Source organism: Gymnoscopelus braueri (assembly GCF_963280865.1).
Source record: "Gymnoscopelus braueri genome assembly, chromosome: 10".
Classification (NCBI taxonomy): Eukaryota; Metazoa; Chordata; class Actinopteri; order Myctophiformes; family Myctophidae; genus Gymnoscopelus; species Gymnoscopelus braueri.
The window spans coordinates 3,617,817-3,638,145 of record NC_137611.1 but is presented as its reverse complement, the minus strand read 5'-3'; the positions used below and the strand labels follow the sequence as shown (position 1 = coordinate 3,638,145).

Here is a 20,329-nt window from a genome sequence, read left to right as displayed (position 1 = left end):
CGGGTTCCATTCTATCCCATTCCATCCACATGTCATCCCCAACATTGCAACATAAACAGATCCAGGCTGGATCAACCAATCATAATCAAGCATTCAACAAAGCCGTGCAATAATAATAATAATAATAATAATAATGTGCCATTAAGGCTCACCATTGTCCTCCCCTGCACAACACCCATCGCTATGGCAACACTTCATCTGTGCATCACAACTACTGGGTTAAGTGTATCACAAAATGAATAGGTGTGTGACAGAGACAACAAGGCAGATGAGTGTGTGTGTGTGTGTGTGTGTGTGTGTGTGTGTGTGTGTCTGTGTCTGTGTCTGTGTCTGTGTGTGTGTGTGTGTGTGTGTGTGTGTGTGTGTGTGTGTGTGTGCGTGCGTGCGTGTGCGTGTGCGTGTGTGTGTGTGTGTACACTGCTGACTAAACCAAACGTCTTTAAAGAAACACAGTTCATACAATAAACTGTTAAACCAAACAACAATGCAAGAGCTTCCAAAAAACAACCTGGAAGATCTACTTAAAACAACACAAATCCTCAAAGAGAGGAATCATTCTATCTTCAGAGAGACCAGACTGCGACCAAACCGCCTCCATCCACCCTCTGGAGAAACATCTACCATCATTCCTGTCCCCCCAAGAACCCCACCCCCCGCCCATGTCAACTGAATCACTGAAGACCAATTAACATGCACTCACCTCTATCATTGCAAAATGCTTTGAGCAACTGGTGCTCAATCCTCACAGTCGTTTAGCTCACAGCTTATCAGTTTACTTACAAAGCAAAAAAGAATGGACAGAGGATGCGGCAGCATGCCTCCCTCTCACTCACTCTCGTCCATCACATGGACTCTCCTGGCACAGAGCATCCTGCACACGTCCAATTTTGACAACCCGCACCCGCCCCGCCCGTCAATAATCAGATCCGTAGACCGACCCGTCACCCGTGATTATGAAAAAATACAAACCAGACCCGCCCCGCCCGTCAAATGATGGACCTGTTATCCGCCCCGTTACCCGTGATATCTTGCAGTAAACAGCCTACAGACAAGTCACTCAATTTATAAATGCTTTAATTTTTACTTGCATTTTTTTTAACACAAGATACAGCCTTTAACAATAGCGGTACATTCAGGGGTCAGGTTCATTAAAAAAATCTGCACGTCAAGTGAAGAACGGAGGACAGTTGACATAACTCACAAAAACACATTGAACATCCTGTTCAACCTATGAGCTTGTATATCCGCTATTTTTGAATAGCCAAAGTATAACATATGGATAAATATGGACACATTATACGTTCCCGGCTTGAATGGGTTAATAATAAACTCTAGTCTAGGAGTACAGTAGGCAGAATAAGTGGTTGCCCCTATAGGGTGTCTTGGTGCTGAGGGGGATCGCTGATTTATATTCATGTATGTTTTGATATAACACATTATTTTAAAAAGCACTTCCAATCGTGTGCATGGGAGAAACTGGGACGTGACAAGAGATTTGTCTGATGTGGAATGAAACACTGTGTTATCCGTTTAAATAAAGCCCACAGCTATTTCATTCATAGTATTATTATTACTTGTGTTTAGGGTATTTAGCACGCTGGTCTATTTATAGTGTTTGTTTTCATCCTCATCTTTGTTTGTACTGTATTATTATTCCTCCTTTGTGTCTATAGGGCTTTCATCACTGGATTCTTTAAATCATTGTTTTGTTTTCAATTTGGTTTGTATTCTTATTACTCATTATGAGATGTTTGCTTTTAAGATAAAAATAACATTCAAAGACATAAAAGCCATGCAGTCATTTCAGTGTGAGTGTGAACACACCCATCCATGGTGGAGTTGGCTGGAATATAAGGGGCCTTGGGACCATGCAGCTAAAACCTGGCCTAGGGCACCACAGGGCCGGACTCTGCTAACTCAGCACCCGTCACTGCTCCACTTCCCTCAGCACCCGTCACTGCTCCACTTCCAAACAACAATGAATGTCCAGCCAGTGGAGATGATGCCGCCGGAGAGCTTCAGGTATCTCTGAGCTTTGATCATGACATCAGACACATCCGTATAAAAACACTGGCAATAAACACCCTGTGCCACCCCCCCCCCCCCCCCCCACACACACACACACACACACCTCTGCTAACATGTTTTACTGAAGTAAAAATATCAATACTGCAATGTAGAAATACTCTGTTGCAAGTAAAAGCCCAGTAATCAAAATGTAGTTGAGTAAAAGTACAAAAGTAGAAAATACCAATTTCTCAGATGTCCCATTTCACAAGTTTTCAAATTTATAAAATATATAAATACTAAATATCTAAAAATCCTTTGAAAATAGCAGATCTACAAGCTCACAATGCGTTGCATCGCGACGCATTGTGAGCTTGTAGATCGGCTATTTGTAGATCGGCTATTTTCAAATGGCCATATAGATGGCCATGTAGAAGTGAAAGTACTGAAAATTGGAAATACTCCAGTAAAGTACAGTACTTGAGTAAATGTACTTAGTTACACCACTGATTATTATTGAACCCATCTCTCCTGTGCGCTGTCACCTGCTATTTTCACCATGTTTGCCGTTAACAATAGAAACAAGCTCTCATGCTGAAAATCACTAACACAACACGTCTTTGAGAAATAATTGGCCTCCCCACTCCCACTGACCCGCATATACAACACAACCCCTCTCGAGTCCACCCATCAACTCACCCCCCCCCCCCCCCCCCTCCCCTCCCCTCCTCCCCGCCTGGCTGCAGATATAGACAACCTGCACGCTCTGGGAGGAGTTTTGTGTCCTCGACAATCAATCAATTTAGTCTTACATATCCTGGAGCCAAACTGTAACTAACTAACTTATGCTGCTGTTGTTGTGGTGTTGTTCTGGTTGTTTATTTATACCCTGTTCTGAGTGTTTAATTGTGTACTGCATGTGTGAACGCACGTTTCCCGCTATGAAGGGCAATAAAGAATGAATGTGGGAGTGTGGGATCTATCCTTGGTAACATACTTTCCAACTGAAGCGTGATATAGTACTGCCAACACTAGGCTATATTTACAGCCACGTAATTCAGTCCATGAACACACGCACGTACACACGCGCACGCGCACACACACACACACACACACACACACACCCTCCATCTCTCTCTCACACAACATTATATGCTTCAATGTCTTCAGTGTGACGATATATAACATACAAATGTGTGCCTTGATTTAGCCTATAAATCATAGAGGTGTAACGGACCCAGGACAGAGAACCTTTATTTTGAAAGGAAACGGCGGAAGCGCACCGGACCCAGGACAGAGAACCTTTATTTTGAAAGGAAACGGCGGAAGCGCACCCGCGCACTGAGAGCAGTGTACTTGTTAAGGCCAGTCTAACGTGAGCTTGGGGAGGGGAGCAGCAGCATGGAGATAAATGTTTGTTTGGCACGGAGCCACAAGATTAAAGGAGCTGTTTGGAAACTGGATGGACCAAACAGAGGAAAAGTGAGTGCTACCAACAAATGAAATTAAATGGAAATGGAAATGGAAATACGATTTGGATTTTAACTTTGATACATTTGTTTTTAGTGAGATTCCTAGTGAACTGTTATTGATGGATGGACATGCCACTGGAGAAGCACCCGGTTAATTTAGCACCTAGCTGGAGAGGGAAAAAGGTGAATGTCTCTTATTGTTGTGGGTTTTATTGTTGTGGTCGGTACTTTTATGCTGTATTTGTGGTTTTTGATATGCACTTTTTATTGGTTATGTGGGACATGTGTTTTGAGTCATGACAGTTTTTTGATTATTATGTTTATGCTTTTTTCTTTCAGTTTTCCAGTTGATTTAATAAAGTAACCATTACCAATCATCAGTTGAGCTTCAACCTCTTTTATGCCCAGCTGGGACGCTACAGTGAAAACTTTACCCACACGGCCTGCGGCAAAACATCTACATCTGTCTACTACTCTACTCTACCCCACTCTACTCAACGAAGCCTGCTTCACGGTGATCAGTAACACAAATAAGAGATAGCCTACATAACGGAACATTGCACACACCTTTGGGAACAAAATGAAATAAAGGTTCATACAGAGGAATGTGAAATTTTTCGGACAATGCTTTTTAAAGGGCTTTTCAAGTGTACATGGTCTGCATTTAAGGTTTTCAATACAGAGGAAGGTGAAATGTGAATATTTTTGGACAATGCTTTTTAAAGGGCTTTTCAAATTGTACATGGTCTGCATATGACTTAAGGTTTCAAGGTTTATACATAAGGTTTTAATGCTGGGTTTATATTGTGTTTTACTTTTGTCTATGGTCATTTTCGGTCCTTTCCTTTGCTGCACCGTCACTTTATAATTTATTGTGAATCAAAATGCCAGAGGCAGGTGTTATGGCAGAGGGGTCTGATCTAGACCAGGAACTGCAAAGGCAACTGGAAAATGTCCAAAGGGAAATTCAGGACTTGAAAGATGAACTCCAAAAGGAAATGGAACCAGCCAAGAGACAAACCTTAAAGGAAGAAATTGAAAATAAGGAACAAATGGTAAAAAACCTACAGGCTAAACTTGATGATGAAACGATAAGCCCTACTCGCCGACGTACTACTCGTATGCCGGCCCCAACAGAAAGAATGCTTGCGTTCCAAAAGACAAAGGCAGAGAAAAAGATAAAATTGCTCCTCAGTATGTACGACAAATGGAAGGTCATAGTACGCACCACCAGGAATCGCCTGAGGTCTAAAATTCCGGAGAATGAACTGGAACCATTCATAGAAGAACTGGTAAAAAGCAAGGAGAATATCATAGCGCTCTACCTCGAAATTCGAGATCATATTACACCAGATGCGACGATAAGACAAAAAGTGGACGCATGCGACTCCATCTCAAAAGACCTATTGAAAATTCTATATGACAGGATGGTGGATGAGGATTTTGATGAAGAAACGGAAAACAATCGTCTGCACGAACTGCGTGGCCGTGATTCTTCTCAGTCCATTTTTGGCAGTCTGTCCCAAGTCAGTGCAAGGAGTAGTCGACATTCTAAAGCCGCAGATAATCGCATGGAGGCAGCAGTCGACCTTGCAGCAAAGGAGGCGGAATACAAAGCACGAGCAGAAGAGGAGAAAAAGAGAACCAGTATAAGGGATTTGGAGGAACATCTAGAGGCTCAGAAGGGAGAGCTGGAGCAGCTACAAGCAGAGCGGGAGATCAAAGTGGCTCGAGCTAAAGTGAACGCATACGATCAGGCACAAGAGGAGGCAGCCACTCCAGATGTACTTTCTCTCACGCAGGCATTTCAGAACAGTATGGCCCTTAATAGACTTCCCATTCCCGAACCGTTTATATTTAATGGAGATCCCATCACCTTTATTGAATGGAAGGCTTCTTTTAGCTCACTTGTCGACCAGAGAGTTATTTCATCAGCAGAAAAACTTTATTATTTAAAGAGATACGTGGGAGGATCGGCACGCAAGGTTCTGGAGGGCACCTTCTACAGAAGTGATGGTGAGGCCTATGGCGAAGCCTGGAAGCGATTACAGCTACGTTATGGACAGCCCTTTGTCATTCAGAGAGCCTTCAGGGAAAAACTTGCGAGCTGGCCTAAAGTTCAAACTAAGGATGCCATAGGTCTCAGGGAATTTGCGGACTTTTTAAATGCCTGTAACGACGCCATGCCCCATGTCAAAGGTCTTGATATCCTGAATGACTGCGAAGAAAATCAAAAGCTAATTCAGAAGCTACCTGATTGGGCAGCTTCCATGTGGAATCGGCAAGTAGCTCAACGTCTGCATGACAACAAAGATTTCCCCAGCTTTAAGGATTTTTCTGCTTTCGTTGCCATGGAGGCAGAGATCGCATGTAACCCTATCACTTCCTTTCATGCTCTTAGATCCTCAGAGTCCAACATGGAGAAAAGACATTCTCGAGAAATAAAGGAAACAACGCTAGTGTTTTCAACACTCAAGCAGCCACGGATGGTGATTATCAATATCAAAGGAGGTCAAAACCTCCATGTTTGCTTTGCCAAGACAGTAAGCATCAGCTTCAGGGCTGCTCAAATTTCACAGTGATGTCTTTGGAGGAGCGACGTAATTACGTGAAGGAGAAAAGACTATGTTATGGATGCCTGAAACCCGGCCACAACTTTAACCATTGTCGCTATCGCCTGGTGTGCGAGGTCTGCAAGGCAAACCATCCTACCTGCCTCCATAACTTTAGTTACGGTATGGGGACACTTGCATCTCTTACGGCTCCAGCACAAGACAATGTTAACAATTCAGCAGCAGCAACATCACTTAGTGTGGCCGGGGGAGGATCTCTCAACACCTCTATGGTTGTACCAGTATGGGTGTCAACTAAGAATGAACCAAGTACAGAGAAACTCGTTTATGCCCTGCTGGACACTCAGAGTGATACAACATTCATTGACAAGGGGTTGAGTCAGGCCTTGAGGACAGAAATGTATCCAGTAAAATTGAAACTGACCACCATGAGTGGAAGCAACACTCTTGTTAACAGTGAAAGGATCTCGGGGCTCCGAGTCAGGGGATACAATTCAGCTATCTACGTGGACCTTCCACTAACTTATACGAAGGACTGGATACCTGCAAATCGGTCTCACATCCCCACCTGTGAAACGGCAAGACAGTGGAGTCATCTCTCAGAGATAGCAGATGAGATGCCATCACTCAGAGATTGTGAAGTGGGCCTTTTAATAGGCTATAATTGTTCTGCAGCGATGGCTCCTAAGCAAGTCATTCTGGGAGAACCAAATGAACCCTACGCTGTTAAAACCGATCTGGGCTGGACTATTGTAGGATGCTCCTTGCCACGTCTTGACTTTTCAAACCCCACAAGTTTGTGCCACAGAGTCCTCGTCAAGGAGCTACCCCCAATCGCCCCCGCTGATGCCATTCGCATATTGGAGTATGACTTCAAGGATGGCGATACAGACAGCAAAACGGTATCCCAAGATGATATTGCTTTCCTGGAGATAATGAAAGAAGGTATACACGAAACCAATCATGGCCATTATGAAATGCCTCTCCCCTTTAAAGAAAGACCCAGTCTACCTGACAATAAACAGCTGGCTACTGTGAGACTAAACCATCTCAAAAGGAAACTGCTTAAGGATAGCAGCTATAAGAAGCATTACACCACTTTCATGGAGGAAATAATAGAAAGGGGCGATGCCGAGGAAATTAAAGACCATGGAACTGAAGGCGAAAGATGGTATATCCCCCATCACGGCGTATATCATGCCAAGAAACCAGACAAACTTCGTGTGGTGTTCGACTGTTCTGCTAAATACAGAGGAACTAGTTTGAACGACCACCTGCTTTCAGGACCAGATCTCACAAATAACTTGACTGGCGTTCTTTTAAGATTCCGACGTCACTCAGTCGCATTGATGTGCGACATCGAAAAGATGTTCCATCAGTTCTATGTAAATAAAGATGACCGAAACTACCTGCGCTTCCTTTGGTGGAAGGGAGGAAATCTGGACTCACAGCCCAAGGAATTCCATATGAACGTGCATTTGTTTGGTGCCGTTTCTTCTCCCGGATGTGCAAACTATGGACTAAAGCACCTAGCAAAGGAAAACGGTGACCTTTACCCTCTGGGCTCACAGTTTGTTATAAGGGATTTTTACGTTGACGACGGAGTCACAAGTGTGAACAGCACTGAAAATGCCATTCAGCTCGCTAGAGAAGCCCAAGAACTCTGTAACAACGGTGGTCTCAGACTGCACAAGTTCATATCCAATGATCGAGCTGTCTTGGAGAGTATACAGCCATCTGAACGTGCAACAGACCTGAAGAACTTTGATCTCTCCTTTGATGAGCTGCCAGTGGAGAGAGCATTAGGAATTCAATGGGATGTGGAATCTGATTGTTTCAGACTTGCAGTCAATCTCAAAATCCAGCCTGAGACTCGCCGTGGAATTCTGTCTACAGTTGCTTCCGTGTACGACCCTCTTGGTTTTGTGGCCCCATTCTTACTGAAAGGGAAGGGGATCCTTCAAGAGATGTGCAGACGTGGCATAGGCTGGGATGACCTTTTGGCAGATGAGCTTCAGCCACAATGGGAAAGATGGAGAAGTGACCTGGCAAATCTGGACAAAATCACAATACCACGCTGTTATGCACCTACAGATTTCGGGAAAATAATCAAGACTGAGCTACATCATTTCTCTGATGCCAGTACGATTGGGTATGGCCAGTGTACCTACTTGAGACTTCAAAATGAGGAAGGAAATGTTCACTGTGCCCTGATCATAGGAAAATCTAGAGTCTCACCTACAAAGATCACCACCATTCCCAGATTGGAATTGACAGCTGCAGTTGTCTCTGTGAAGATGAGCAACATGCTCAAGGAGGAGCTGGGATACCCGGAGTCAGAGGAGGTTTTCTGGACTGATTCCAAGGTAGTGTTGGGATATATTAACAATGAGGCACGACGATTTCATACTTTTGTAGCCAATCGGTTGCAGAAGATACATCTTAGTACGTCTCCTCACCAATGGAAATACGTTCCCACTGATGAGAATCCCGCCGACCTCGCCTCTAGGGGATCAACTGCCAGTGAACTGTCATCTTCCAGTTGGTTTACAGGGCCACAGTTCCTGTGGAAAAGAGAAATTAAGGCAGCGGACGATTACATTCCTGAACTGGTAATAGGAGATCCAGAAGTTAGGAGCTCTCAGGTTCTAAACACAGAAACAACCGAGCAAGGAAGCATCATTGACCGTTTGTGCAAGTTATCAACCTGGTCACGAGCTATTAGAGCCATTGCTCGCATTCTTAGATGCATCAGCAAGAGCAAATTAAACGGCCTCACCACAGTGGCGGAAAGAGAGAAGGCAGAAGGTACCATTATTCGAGCCTGGCAAGAACAAGTATATGAAGAGGAGTTGGAGTTGATACGAAAGGGAGCTTCACTGCCATTTCGCAACAAATTGTATCGCCTCAATGCCTTTCTTGACGAAGATGGTATACTCAAGGTGGGAGGAAGATTGTGCAACTCATCAATCTCTGACTCACGCAAATATCCTGTGATTATTCCAAAGAATCACCACATGTCCAAGATGATAATTGCGCATTGCCATGAAAAGGTCAAGCATCAAGGAAAGGGTCTTACCATAAACGAAATGAGGTCAAGGGGCTATTGGATGCAAGGGATTAATCGAGCCGTAGCCACCTACATTCAACGGTGTGTGTCCTGCAGACGACACAGAAGACCTATGGAAGAACAAAGAATGGCTGACCTGCCTCCTGAACGGGTGGACCCGTCGCCACCATTTACCTATTGTGGGATGGATTGTTTCGGTCCATTTCTTGTAAAGCAAGGACGGAAAGTAAATAAAAGGTATGGCCTTCTCTTCACTTGCTTTTCTTCTCGAGCCATCCACATAGAAATGCTTGATGATATGACAACAGATGCCTTTATCTGTGGCCTTCGCTGCTTTATTGCCATACGTGGTACAGTTCGGCAGATCAGGTCTGATCAAGGAAGCAATTTTATTGGTGCAAAAAATGAATTGAAGGAAGCGCTCAAGGAAGTCGATGCAGAACGGTTGACCGCATTTCTTTCTGAGAAACAGTGCGACTTCTGCATGAATGCACCTCACTCGAGTCATGCTGGCGGAGTTTGGGAACGCCAGATACGCACAGTGAGAAGCGTCCTTCAGGCGACTATCGAGCTTTCTTCGGGCAGATTGGATGATGCATCTTTACGTGCCTTATTGTATGAAGCCATGGCCATAATAAATAATCGTCCTCTTACCATTGATAATCTCCATGATCCGAACAGCCTTGAACCACTCACTCCCAACCATCTTCTGACTATGAAGTCAGTCAAAGCCTTGCCCCCCCCAGGTGCCTTTGTACGAGAGGACATGTACGCCCGTAAGAGATGGCGACATGTTCAGTACTTGGCTGAACAGTTTTGGAGTAGATGGCGTAAAGAATATCTGGCCAACATTGCAATTAGACAGCGGTGGCACGTCGCACGAAGGAATCTCCAAGTAGGAGACGTAGTGATGGTGCAAGAGGACGATTTACCCAGAAACGAATGGCGGTTGGGTCGAGTTACAGACTCTACTGCAGGCAGTGATGGACTGGTAAGGAGAGTGAAAGTTTGTCTAGGCGATCGTAAGATTGGCAGGAAGGGTGAGCGTCTCTACAAACCATCAGTTCTGGAGCGCCCAGTACAGAAGCTGGTCCTTTTGTTAGAGACTGGCGAACCTGCTTCCTAATTATTCATGACCTCTCCCTCCCTCTCTATTGTTTTATACAGTATGTGCACTGAAACCTTTATTTTGAACGGGAAAATCATTTGTTACTCTCAAAGATTTTGGTGGGAGTGTAACGGACCCAGGACAGAGAACCTTTATTTTGAAAGGAAACGGCGGAAGCGCACCGGACCCAGGACAGAGAACCTTTATTTTGAAAGGAAACGGCGGAAGCGCACCCGCGCACTGAGAGCAGTGTACTTGTTAAGGCCAGTCTAACGTGAGCTTGGGGAGGGGAGCAGCAGCATGGAGATAAATGTTTGTTTGGCACGGAGCCACAAGATTAAAGGAGCTGTTTGGAAACTGGATGGACCAAACAGAGGAAAAGTGAGTGCTACCAACAAATGAAATTAAATGGAAATGGAAATGGAAATACGATTTGGATTTTAACTTTGATACATTTGTTTTTAGTGAGATTCCTAGTGAACTGTTATTGATGGATGGACATGCCACTGGAGAAGCACCCGGTTAATTTAGCACCTAGCTGGAGAGGGAAAAAGGTGAATGTCTCTTATTGTTGTGGGTTTTATTGTTGTGGTCGGTACTTTTATGCTGTATTTGTGGTTTTTGATATGCACTTTTTATTGGTTATGTGGGACATGTGTTTTGAGTCATGACAGTTTTTTGATTATTATGTTTATGCTTTTTTCTTTCAGTTTTCCAGTTGATTTAATAAAGTAACCATTACCAATCATCAGTTGAGCTTCAACCTCTTTTATGCCCAGCTGGGACGCTACAAGAGGGGCCATTAAATTTGTCTTTGTTCCTGTCGACCTCCTCTAATTTATAACAGTGCGTGTGTGTGTGTGTGTGTGTGTGTGTGTGTGTGTGTGTGTGTGTGTGTGTGTGTGTGTGTGTGTGTGTGTGTGTGTGAGAGAGAGAGAGAGAGAGAGAGAGAGAGAGAGAGTACCTTTGCTACTCAAGCCAGTATAGACCGCCGAAGTCTGACGTCATTTACACATCCTTTGTTTGTCTACCTGGTTCGCAGTTTTCCACCCCCGTTCTGAATCCCATAGACGTATTTAATATCGCGTCAAATAAGAACTGTGTTCCAAAAATAAACAAATGACCACGGCGGGTTGACTCTTATGGATATGAAGCATCAACTGACGGTGAGAAAACGCTAATGTTACTTCCGCCAAATTAGTTACATTTTCGCCAGAAACAGACTGTATCAAATATAAGTGACTGACTATCATAAACTATACAGAACCTCCTCCCTGACAATAACGCCGACACGCGGTGTTTATTTTTGGACCACAATTCTTATATGAGACGATTCTAAGATGACCCAATGTTATTCTCCATAGAGAAATTACTTCCGCAAACCTGGGGATGAACGAGTGACGTCAGGACTTCGGTGCTCTATACACCCATGGCAATAATCGTGTCACATACAGTACATATACTTTAGGCCTGTCACAATTATCACATAATCGCCTGATTGCCATTATCTGAGATAATCACAATTATTTCTGCATAATCATCAGAATATTTTCTATTGATCCGTATAAATTCATCTGTTCAAAAAAATTCAAAAGTAGTGGAAATAGTAGATCTACAAGCTGATGCAACGAGTTGTGAGCTTGTAGATCAGCTACTTGAAGTATGAATTTATTAAACACCCTATTTTGGCCATTGTACATTATTTATTATTATTACTGGTCACTGTCAGTCATTTCTTTGTAAATTCATAATTCCATCCATTCATCTTCAACCGCTTACCCAGAGTCGGGTCGCAGGGGCAACAGTTCCAACTGAGATTTCCTGTCTTCCCTCTCCTGAGCAACATTAGCCACTTCCTCCTGGGGGATCCCTGAGGAGTTCCCAGGACAGTGTGGAGATCTAATCCCCCCCATCTGGTCCTTGGTCTGCCCCGGGGTCTCTTCCCAGAGGGACGTGCAGAGAGGACCTCCACTAGGGAGACGCTCTGGAGGCATCCGTACTAGATGCCCGAACCACCTAAGCTGGCTCCTTTCCAAGTGAAGGAGCATCGGCTCTCCTCCGAGTCTCTCTCAGGTGACTGAACTTCTCACTCTATCTCTAAGGGCCAGCAACCCGTCTGAGAAAACTCATTTCGGCCGCTTGTATCCGCAACCTTATTACATTACATTACATTACAGTCATTTAGCAGACGCTTTTATCCAAAGCGACTTACAATAAGTGCATTCAACATAGGTAGGGAACGAAACTACTAATCACCAGAGGTCTTAAGTGCATTCTCTTCTAAAACAAGCAACTAAGAGCATACCTAGCGCTAAAGTAAAAGTGCAATATATCAGCTACCTACTTTCATAAACAGATGAGACAAAACAAGAAAATCAAATGAGCAAGAGCTAAAACAAATAAGTGTATCGAATAAACAAGATCCAATCAAACAATAAAAAAAGAGCTAGTACAACTAGTTAACAACGAGTAGGCCAGGCAAAGAGGAAGGGTAGTGTTTCCTGAGGCGAAAGATGGGCAGTGACTCTGCTGTCCTGACATCAGTGGGCAGTTCATTCCACCACTGTGGGGCCAGAACAGAAAAAAAAGCTGTGACCGCGTAGATCGGCCAGAAGGACCGATTATTCTTTGGGTCATGACCCACACTTCATGACCATGTAGGTGAGAGCAGGAACGAAGATTGCTCGATAGACCGAGAGCTTTGCCTTCTGGCTCAGCTCTCTTTTCGTCGCAACGAAAGTATCGCAGTACAGCGACTGCAATACTGTTCCTGCTGCGCCGATTCTCCGGCTGAGAATGATCAAGTATAATGTCATGATTGACACAGCCCTGCACACGCACGCACACACACTGACCAAACCAAAACACTTTCACCCTGATGCCTGAGCCAGCACCATCAGCCAACCTCACAGTCTTTCTCTCTCTCTCTCTGTGCGTCTTACCTTTGCTGATGTCCTGGTACTCCAGCCACAGCTGCCTCTGGACCTGTTTGTTGGGGTACCAGATGGTGCACGCCTCCTGGAAGCCGTACACCGCCTCCTGCACGTAGTGGTTCCCGAACTCCCGGAGGATGGAGACGAAGTCTGCACGCAGCGTCGCCCCGTCCAAAGAGTGGATGGCCGAGCTGAAGGCTGGCCAGATAACAGACAACAGAGAGAGAGAGAGAGAGAGAGAGAGAGAGAGAGAGAGGGAGAGAGATTTTGTACTTAAGTAAAAACTTTGAGTACACTATTGTAGAAATAATCTGTTACAAGTACGAGTTCGGTATTGAAAATGTACTTGAGTAACAGTACAAAAGTATTGGTGTCAAAACGTACACTTAATGTACCAACATTCAAAGTACTCATCATGCAGAAGGTTCCATTTCACAAGTTTTCAAATGGATAAAACATCTTTTGAAAATAGCAGATCTACAAGCTCACAATGCGTCCCATTGTGAGCTTGTAGATCGGCTATTTTCAAATGGCCGAAATGTATATAGGGTTGAAGTGGTTAATGCTTGTTTTTTTTTGTTTTTTTTACTCAAATTTTTATCCCACGATTTTGTAACCCTATTTTTTACACCCAGTGCCAAATGTAATCCTGGGCACTACCTTCCCTCTGCCAACCTAGGGAGGCCAGGGCCGAGCTCATGCCTCCTTCAATGCATGAGAGCCAACTGGCCTTCTTGTCACCTGACAGGGGAGAGTTTCCCTGGTTGGACGTAGCGCGTGGAAGGAACACGTTATTCCAACCAGTTCCCTTCCCCTCCATCAGGCGCCCCGGCTGGCCAGGGGGAGGCAGTATAGTGACCAGGATTACTGCATGTTTTTGTGAGGGTACCTACCCTAGGAGACACGGGGAGAACATACAAACTCCACACAGAGAGGCCCTTTCGCCAACCCCACCTAGGGTATGGGCACTGATGACACGGAGGAGAGAACACGCCCCCAGCGCCCACAGTGTCCCCTGCGGGAATTGAACCCAGGACCTTCTAGCTGTGAGGCGACAGCGCTACCGACTGCGCCACCGTGCCCCCTAATGTATGTTTTGTAATAATAATCTAAATCTACTTGTAGTAGAGTAAAAAGTACAATATTTGCAGTGTAGTGGAGTAGTAAAGTACTGAAAATACTGCATCCAGTAAAGTAAGAAATACCTCAAAATTGTACTTAAGTACAGTATTTGAGTACATGTTGTCACGGGGCAACCCGTGCACTATACACACACAGACACACGGGTTAAGGACAGTGAACGCACACACACACACACACACACACACACACACACACACACACACACACACACGCACACACACACACACAGCTACTCAAATGTTTTACTTAAGTAAAAGTATCAATACTGCAATGTAGAAGTACTGTTACAAGTAAAAGTCTGGAATTAAAATTTTACTTCAGTAAAAGTACAAAAGTATTGGTATCAAAATGTACTTAAAGTACCAAAAGTTAAAGTACTAAAATGTTTGAAAATAGCAGATCTACAAGCTTGCGACGCGTTGTGAGCTTGTAGATCAGCTATTTTCAAATAGCCTAGCTATAAAATAGGGCTGAAGTGGTTAATGTATGTTTCATAATATCAAAATGTATATCTGAAAAGTAACTAGCAACTAAAGTTTTCAAATAATTGTAGTGGAGTAAAAGTACAATATTTGCCTCTGAGATGTAGTGGAGTAGAAGTAAAAAATATTGGAAATTGGAAAGTAAAGCACAAAGACCTCAACATTGTACAGTAGCCTACTTAAGTAAATGTACTTAGTTACTTTCCACCACTGATACTGTTGAATGTATTCACAAATTCACAAATGATACACAAAAGACTTTACAGGGGTAAAACATTCAGCTTATTGTAAGCTGTGTTAAAAGGAGTTGATGCTCATTGTTTGTCACCTGTAACTCCTCTACTGGCTGATCTGGGTTGAATGGGGAACTGCCAAACAGAGCAGGACCAAACCATTCAGATTAAATAGGGGAGTGCCCAGTGGAAGGGGCCCATGTACTGTAGACGAGGAGGGGTGTTTGACAATGTGAATGAGCAAAGTATTCTATGGTCTTTTGAAGTGAATTCAAACCCAAAATGGTGTATAGTTTAAAAGTACAATATCCATTTATGTGTTGGGTTATTCATGAGATATTTGTCAGCTTGTAGATAAGCTATATTTTGAAGGTTAATTGGTTCCTGTGTTTGTGGTAGGATCCTCTCCTATTAAAAGGGAGACTGCAGGTACAGAGAGTCAGTTATGCTCGGGCAGGCAGAAACCTAACAGCCCAGTGAGAGAGCTGCCATGCAGGGCCCTTTTGATGGGGGCGTAGCCTAGTGCAGTTTGTGTGTTATTTTTCCTAAGCTTTGCATTAAGAATTTCCTGAGTTCTCTATTTTTGTATTTTTTTGCCATTTGAACATCTATTTTTGCACTGTACAAAGCTGCACTGGAGTTTGGTTTAGGACAAGTGGGAGAAATAAAAAACCCAAAATGGCATCTCTGACTGTTTTTTGGAGCCTTGACCTTTTTGGAGCCTTGACAATGTACGTAGTTACTTTACACACACTTTGAATGCATTTATTTTAGGGGAAAAGCAGTAGAACCATCCATAGAATGATGGTTCTGTAAAGTGAACCAACAGTTTATGAAATAAAAACGACCCTGGGGTGACAGGGTCTTCTCGGTTAAAATGACACGGATGCGTACCCGGTTTGAAAGGGTTAAAAGCAACAGTTTTGGTGACAATTTCATGGTGTGATGGATATTTGCTTTCCAGTGTGTCGTTGGATCTTCTTAACACACATTAGAGTAACATTTTTTTGCAGTGTCAGCTAGCATTCCCAGGAACTGGTGGATCTGGAAAATTAGGCTTGAAAAAAAAAGGCAAGGCAGTGTAATTGCTAGCCCTAATGTAATTAAGTACAAGTACGAGTACTTCAAGTTATCTTTGATACTGCCCGGGGAAATTACAATTTTTAACACCTGTATGAAAGAACTGAGAACCATTTTTTGGGCAGATACATAAATGATGAGCCTTGGGAAATTACAGCCTGTCTGTGTGGTAGGATTTCAGCTTGTCTTTTGTTCTCTCCCCACAACTAACAATACGACTTCAGACAGAAAAAGAGATCACTTTTTACTTGAATTTTCCTCTTTAATCCACTCAATCCGGGAACACATCTGTGTTATTTTAGATTTATTTAAAATACAAATGATATGCTAGATCTTCTATTTTTGAAAGAATCGTGGAAAATGTATGCAAATCTTTGAATAGATATATACATTTCTAACTCAAATCTTTGCTTCTGCATGGGGGGTCCCTGGAACAACATATTTTGAGATATTTTGAAATACATATAATTTTGGGAGTCTTTGACATGAACAAGTTTGAGAACCACTGATATTATAGCAACATAAGTAAAACATGAATTAAAAACGGTTTTAAAGAAGACATTTGTAGAATCTCCAGAAGCAAAGATTTGAGTTAAAAATGTTCGCTTTAAAAAGAACATTACAGTATATATATAAACATATATATTTGCAAGATTTGTACAAAATATCAGATCTACAACCTCATAGTGCGGCACTCGGTGCCACGCTATGAGCTAGTAGATCTGCTATTTTTGAATAGCCAAAGTATAAAATAATGGTTTAAGTGGTTACACAGATTTGAATGGGTTAAAAGTCCTGTAACGTCTTTCGTTATGTGCATTTCCTTTTTGTTTATATTTTGAGATTGTCTGCAGTCATCGTTTTAGTCGTATATATCTCAAGGAGAACATCGTCTTGTAGGTTTTCACATGGATTGCTGCAGAGCAACGTGGAGCTCTTCTATTCTGGGACAAACTGATTCCACTGCTATTTGCTGTTGCCAGGGGCGGATATTTGCACTAGGCATACCACGCAGCTGCGTGGAGCCCCGAGGGAGGGGGGCCCCCACCTCCCCCCTAAAAAAAAAAAAAATAAAGTTTTTTTTTTTTTTTTTTTTTAATTTGTATTGATATGAAATTGCAATAAAATACAAAACAAACACAAACAACATACACAAACAAAAAAAGTATCAATACATCTACGCATCGTTTTGAAAGGAAACAGATTTCTGGGGGCCCCTTGACTAACGGGCCTATGGAACAATGTGTGTTCTCTTTCTCATCTTTGCAGAAGGTGGGTAAGTAATTAATCTAGTGCTGACAGTGGTGGAAAGTAACTAAGTAAAGTACATGTACTCAAGTACTGCTATTTGAAAAACTTACTCATACACTGATACAGAACCATATATAGGCTAAATATTGTCTCTGACTCTCTGTCGGTTATTAAAAATTAAGAAATACTATATTTTAAATAGTGAAAAATACAGAAAATAGGGGAAAATACTTAAAATCTCTAATCTGTGATTCTAATGTGATTAATGTGACCCCTACAGTCAGTGAAGTCCAGTGCCGAATGTGACAAATATTGAGACAAATAGGCTATAACCCAATACATAATTTTATGAAATAAATGGGCTATATTTTACAGATAGTTACACTATTCTTGTACTATATTAAAATTAAGTCATCCTTAAACTTCAAGTTAAATTAATTATTTCTGTGGACTTAAAAATCATCGTTTTATTTGATGGCCTTCTTTTTGATTGGCCTTTTACAGGCCCTACCAGCCTGTAGGGGGAGGTAGAGAGTAACATATTATAATACCAGCCTGTAGGGGGAGGTAGAGAGTAACATATTATAATAGCAGCCTGTAGGGGGAGGTAGAGAGTAACATATTATAATAGCAGCCTGTAGGGGGAGGTAAAGAGTAACGTATTATAATACCAGCCTGTAGGGGGAGGGAGAGAGTAACATATTATAATAGCAGCCTGTAGGGGGAGGTAGAGAGTAACATATTATAATAGCAGCCTGTAGGGGGAGGTAAAGAGTAACGTATTATAATACCAGCCTGTAGGGGGAGGGAGAGAGTAACATATTATAATAGCAGCCTGTAGGGGGAGGTAGAGAGTAACATATTATAATAGCAGCCTGTAGGGGGAGGTAAAGAGTAACGTATTATAATACCAGCCTGTAGGGGGAGGGAGAGAGTAACATATTATAATAGCAGCCTGTAGGGGGAGGTAGAGAGTAACATATTATAATACCAGCCTGTAGGGGGAGGTAGAGAGTAACATATTATAATACCAGCTTGTAGGGGGAGGTAGAGAGTAACATATTATAATAGCAGCCTGTAGGGGGAGGTAGAGAGTAACATATTATAATAGCAGCCTGTAGGGGGAGGTAAAGAGTAATGTATTATAATACCAGCCTGTAGGGGGAGGTAAAGAGTAACGTATTATAATACCAGCCTGTAGGGGGAGGGAGAGAGTAACATATTATAATAGCAGCCTGTAGGGGGAGGTAGAGAGTAACATATTATAATACCAGCCTGTAGGGGGAGGTAGAGAGTAACATATTATAATAGCAGCCTGTAGGGGGAGGTAGAGAGTAACATATTATAATAGCAGCCTGTAGGGGGAGGTAAAGAGTAACGTATTATAATACCAGCCTGTAGGGGGAGGTAAAGAGTAACGTATTATAATACCAGCCTGTAGGGGGAGGGAGAGAGTAACATATTATAATAGCAGCCTGTAGGGGGAGGTAGAGAGTAACATATTATAATACCAGCCTGTAGGGGGAGGTAGAGAGTAACATATTATAATACCTATAATACCTTGCTACTATATATGTCTATGAAATTAATTCAAGGACCCCAACGGAAACAAGTCCGCAAGGACTTTTTTGGCCGGACCTTTTGGACAAAAGCATTATAAATGTAACTGTGTTGTTTTACATTCTTTTGCCTAATAAAAATTTCAATCAATCAATCAATCCTGGCAAATTCATTGGAATGTGGAATTATATTCATTTCATTCATAAAATACGCTTACTTACAAAGCTGCAGGAATCACTGTTTTAATTAAATTTTCTAATAAATATTCATGTATAAGGCCAACAATGTATGCTTTATTTTAAGATATTCTTTATTTCCACTTTGAAATTGCACAATAAATAAATAAATAAATAAAGTGTGGGGTCGCCAAAACAATTCCACCATAAAATGGGGCACCCGACTTAATGTTTTGAGGGCAAAAATATTAATTAATTAATTAAAAAAAAAAGAATTATGCAACATTTAGCAATTTTTTTATAGTAAAAAATGGCAAATAAGTTAAGGGATAATGGGCCCTAAACTGCAAAATTTAGGGGCCCTAAATTATCCCATAAGGGATAATGGGCCCTAAACTGCAAAATTTAGGGGCCCTAATGCAAAATTTTTTTGCGCGCGCGCTTCGCGCTGCGCGCAACGCATGGCACCCCCGCGCTTCGCGCGGGGGTGCGAGGAGGCCCCCAAACAGAGCTTTGCTTGGAGCCCCTAACTTCTTAAATCCGCCCCTGGCTGTTGCCTCATCCTCCCAGCGCTATTTTCAACCATGCTGCACGCAACATGTATATTTTTACACCCGCTCATATTGACATATTATCAGAACCGTCTTCCTGTTTCTTTCCTTTTCTATGCTTTCCTCCTTTCTTGAAACTCTGCAAATAATGGTTGGCAGCCTCTACAAAGAATTTCACCCATATTTTTCACCCAGGGGGGAAAATAAGTACCAAAAGAAAACAAGAAAACAAAAGACTAATTATCTCCATATTTACAAATGGTACCAGAGATAAGATATACAGGTGTTTGAGCATAGCATCAGATGTATACTGTGTGCATGATATACTTATGGACGTTAGTTAAGGTGCTAGCAAAAACACACACAAAAAAAGACACAAGTCAGTGTGTTGTACATTGCATTAAGGTGCAAAATGTTAGTGCGCATCGACCGCATAATCCACACATGTGGATTATGAATATGGTTGTACTGTACACATACATACATACAAGCTCATACAAGCTCACAAACCTTTTAGTTTTTTGTAGTTCATTTAGAGCCATCGGTGTCCCTGAGGGACTGTGTGTCCTAATAGAGACCTGAGCTGAAATGACACTTTTTTACCCAGGGTAGGGAAAAAAGAGCTTGTATTTAAATAAGCCTAATTTACTCTGTCAAGATGGTTATGGCCTGTGGTGACTATAGGCTATA

The 20,329-nt window shown here is 42.5% G+C and overlaps 1 protein-coding gene across 1 annotated transcript in view; it reads right to left on the bottom strand.

Moving 5' to 3' along the window:
- astn1 (astrotactin 1) overlaps positions 1-20,329 on the bottom strand; it is a gene marked incomplete at both ends in the record, with an annotated part of 727,677 nt that overhangs the window by 276,423 nt on the left and 430,925 nt on the right. The window contains one exon of the mRNA XM_080440454.1: positions 13,173-13,361. Coding sequence (XP_080296580.1) covers positions 13,173-13,361 — 189 coding nt within the window. The remainder of the gene's footprint in view (positions 1-13,172; positions 13,362-20,329) is intronic.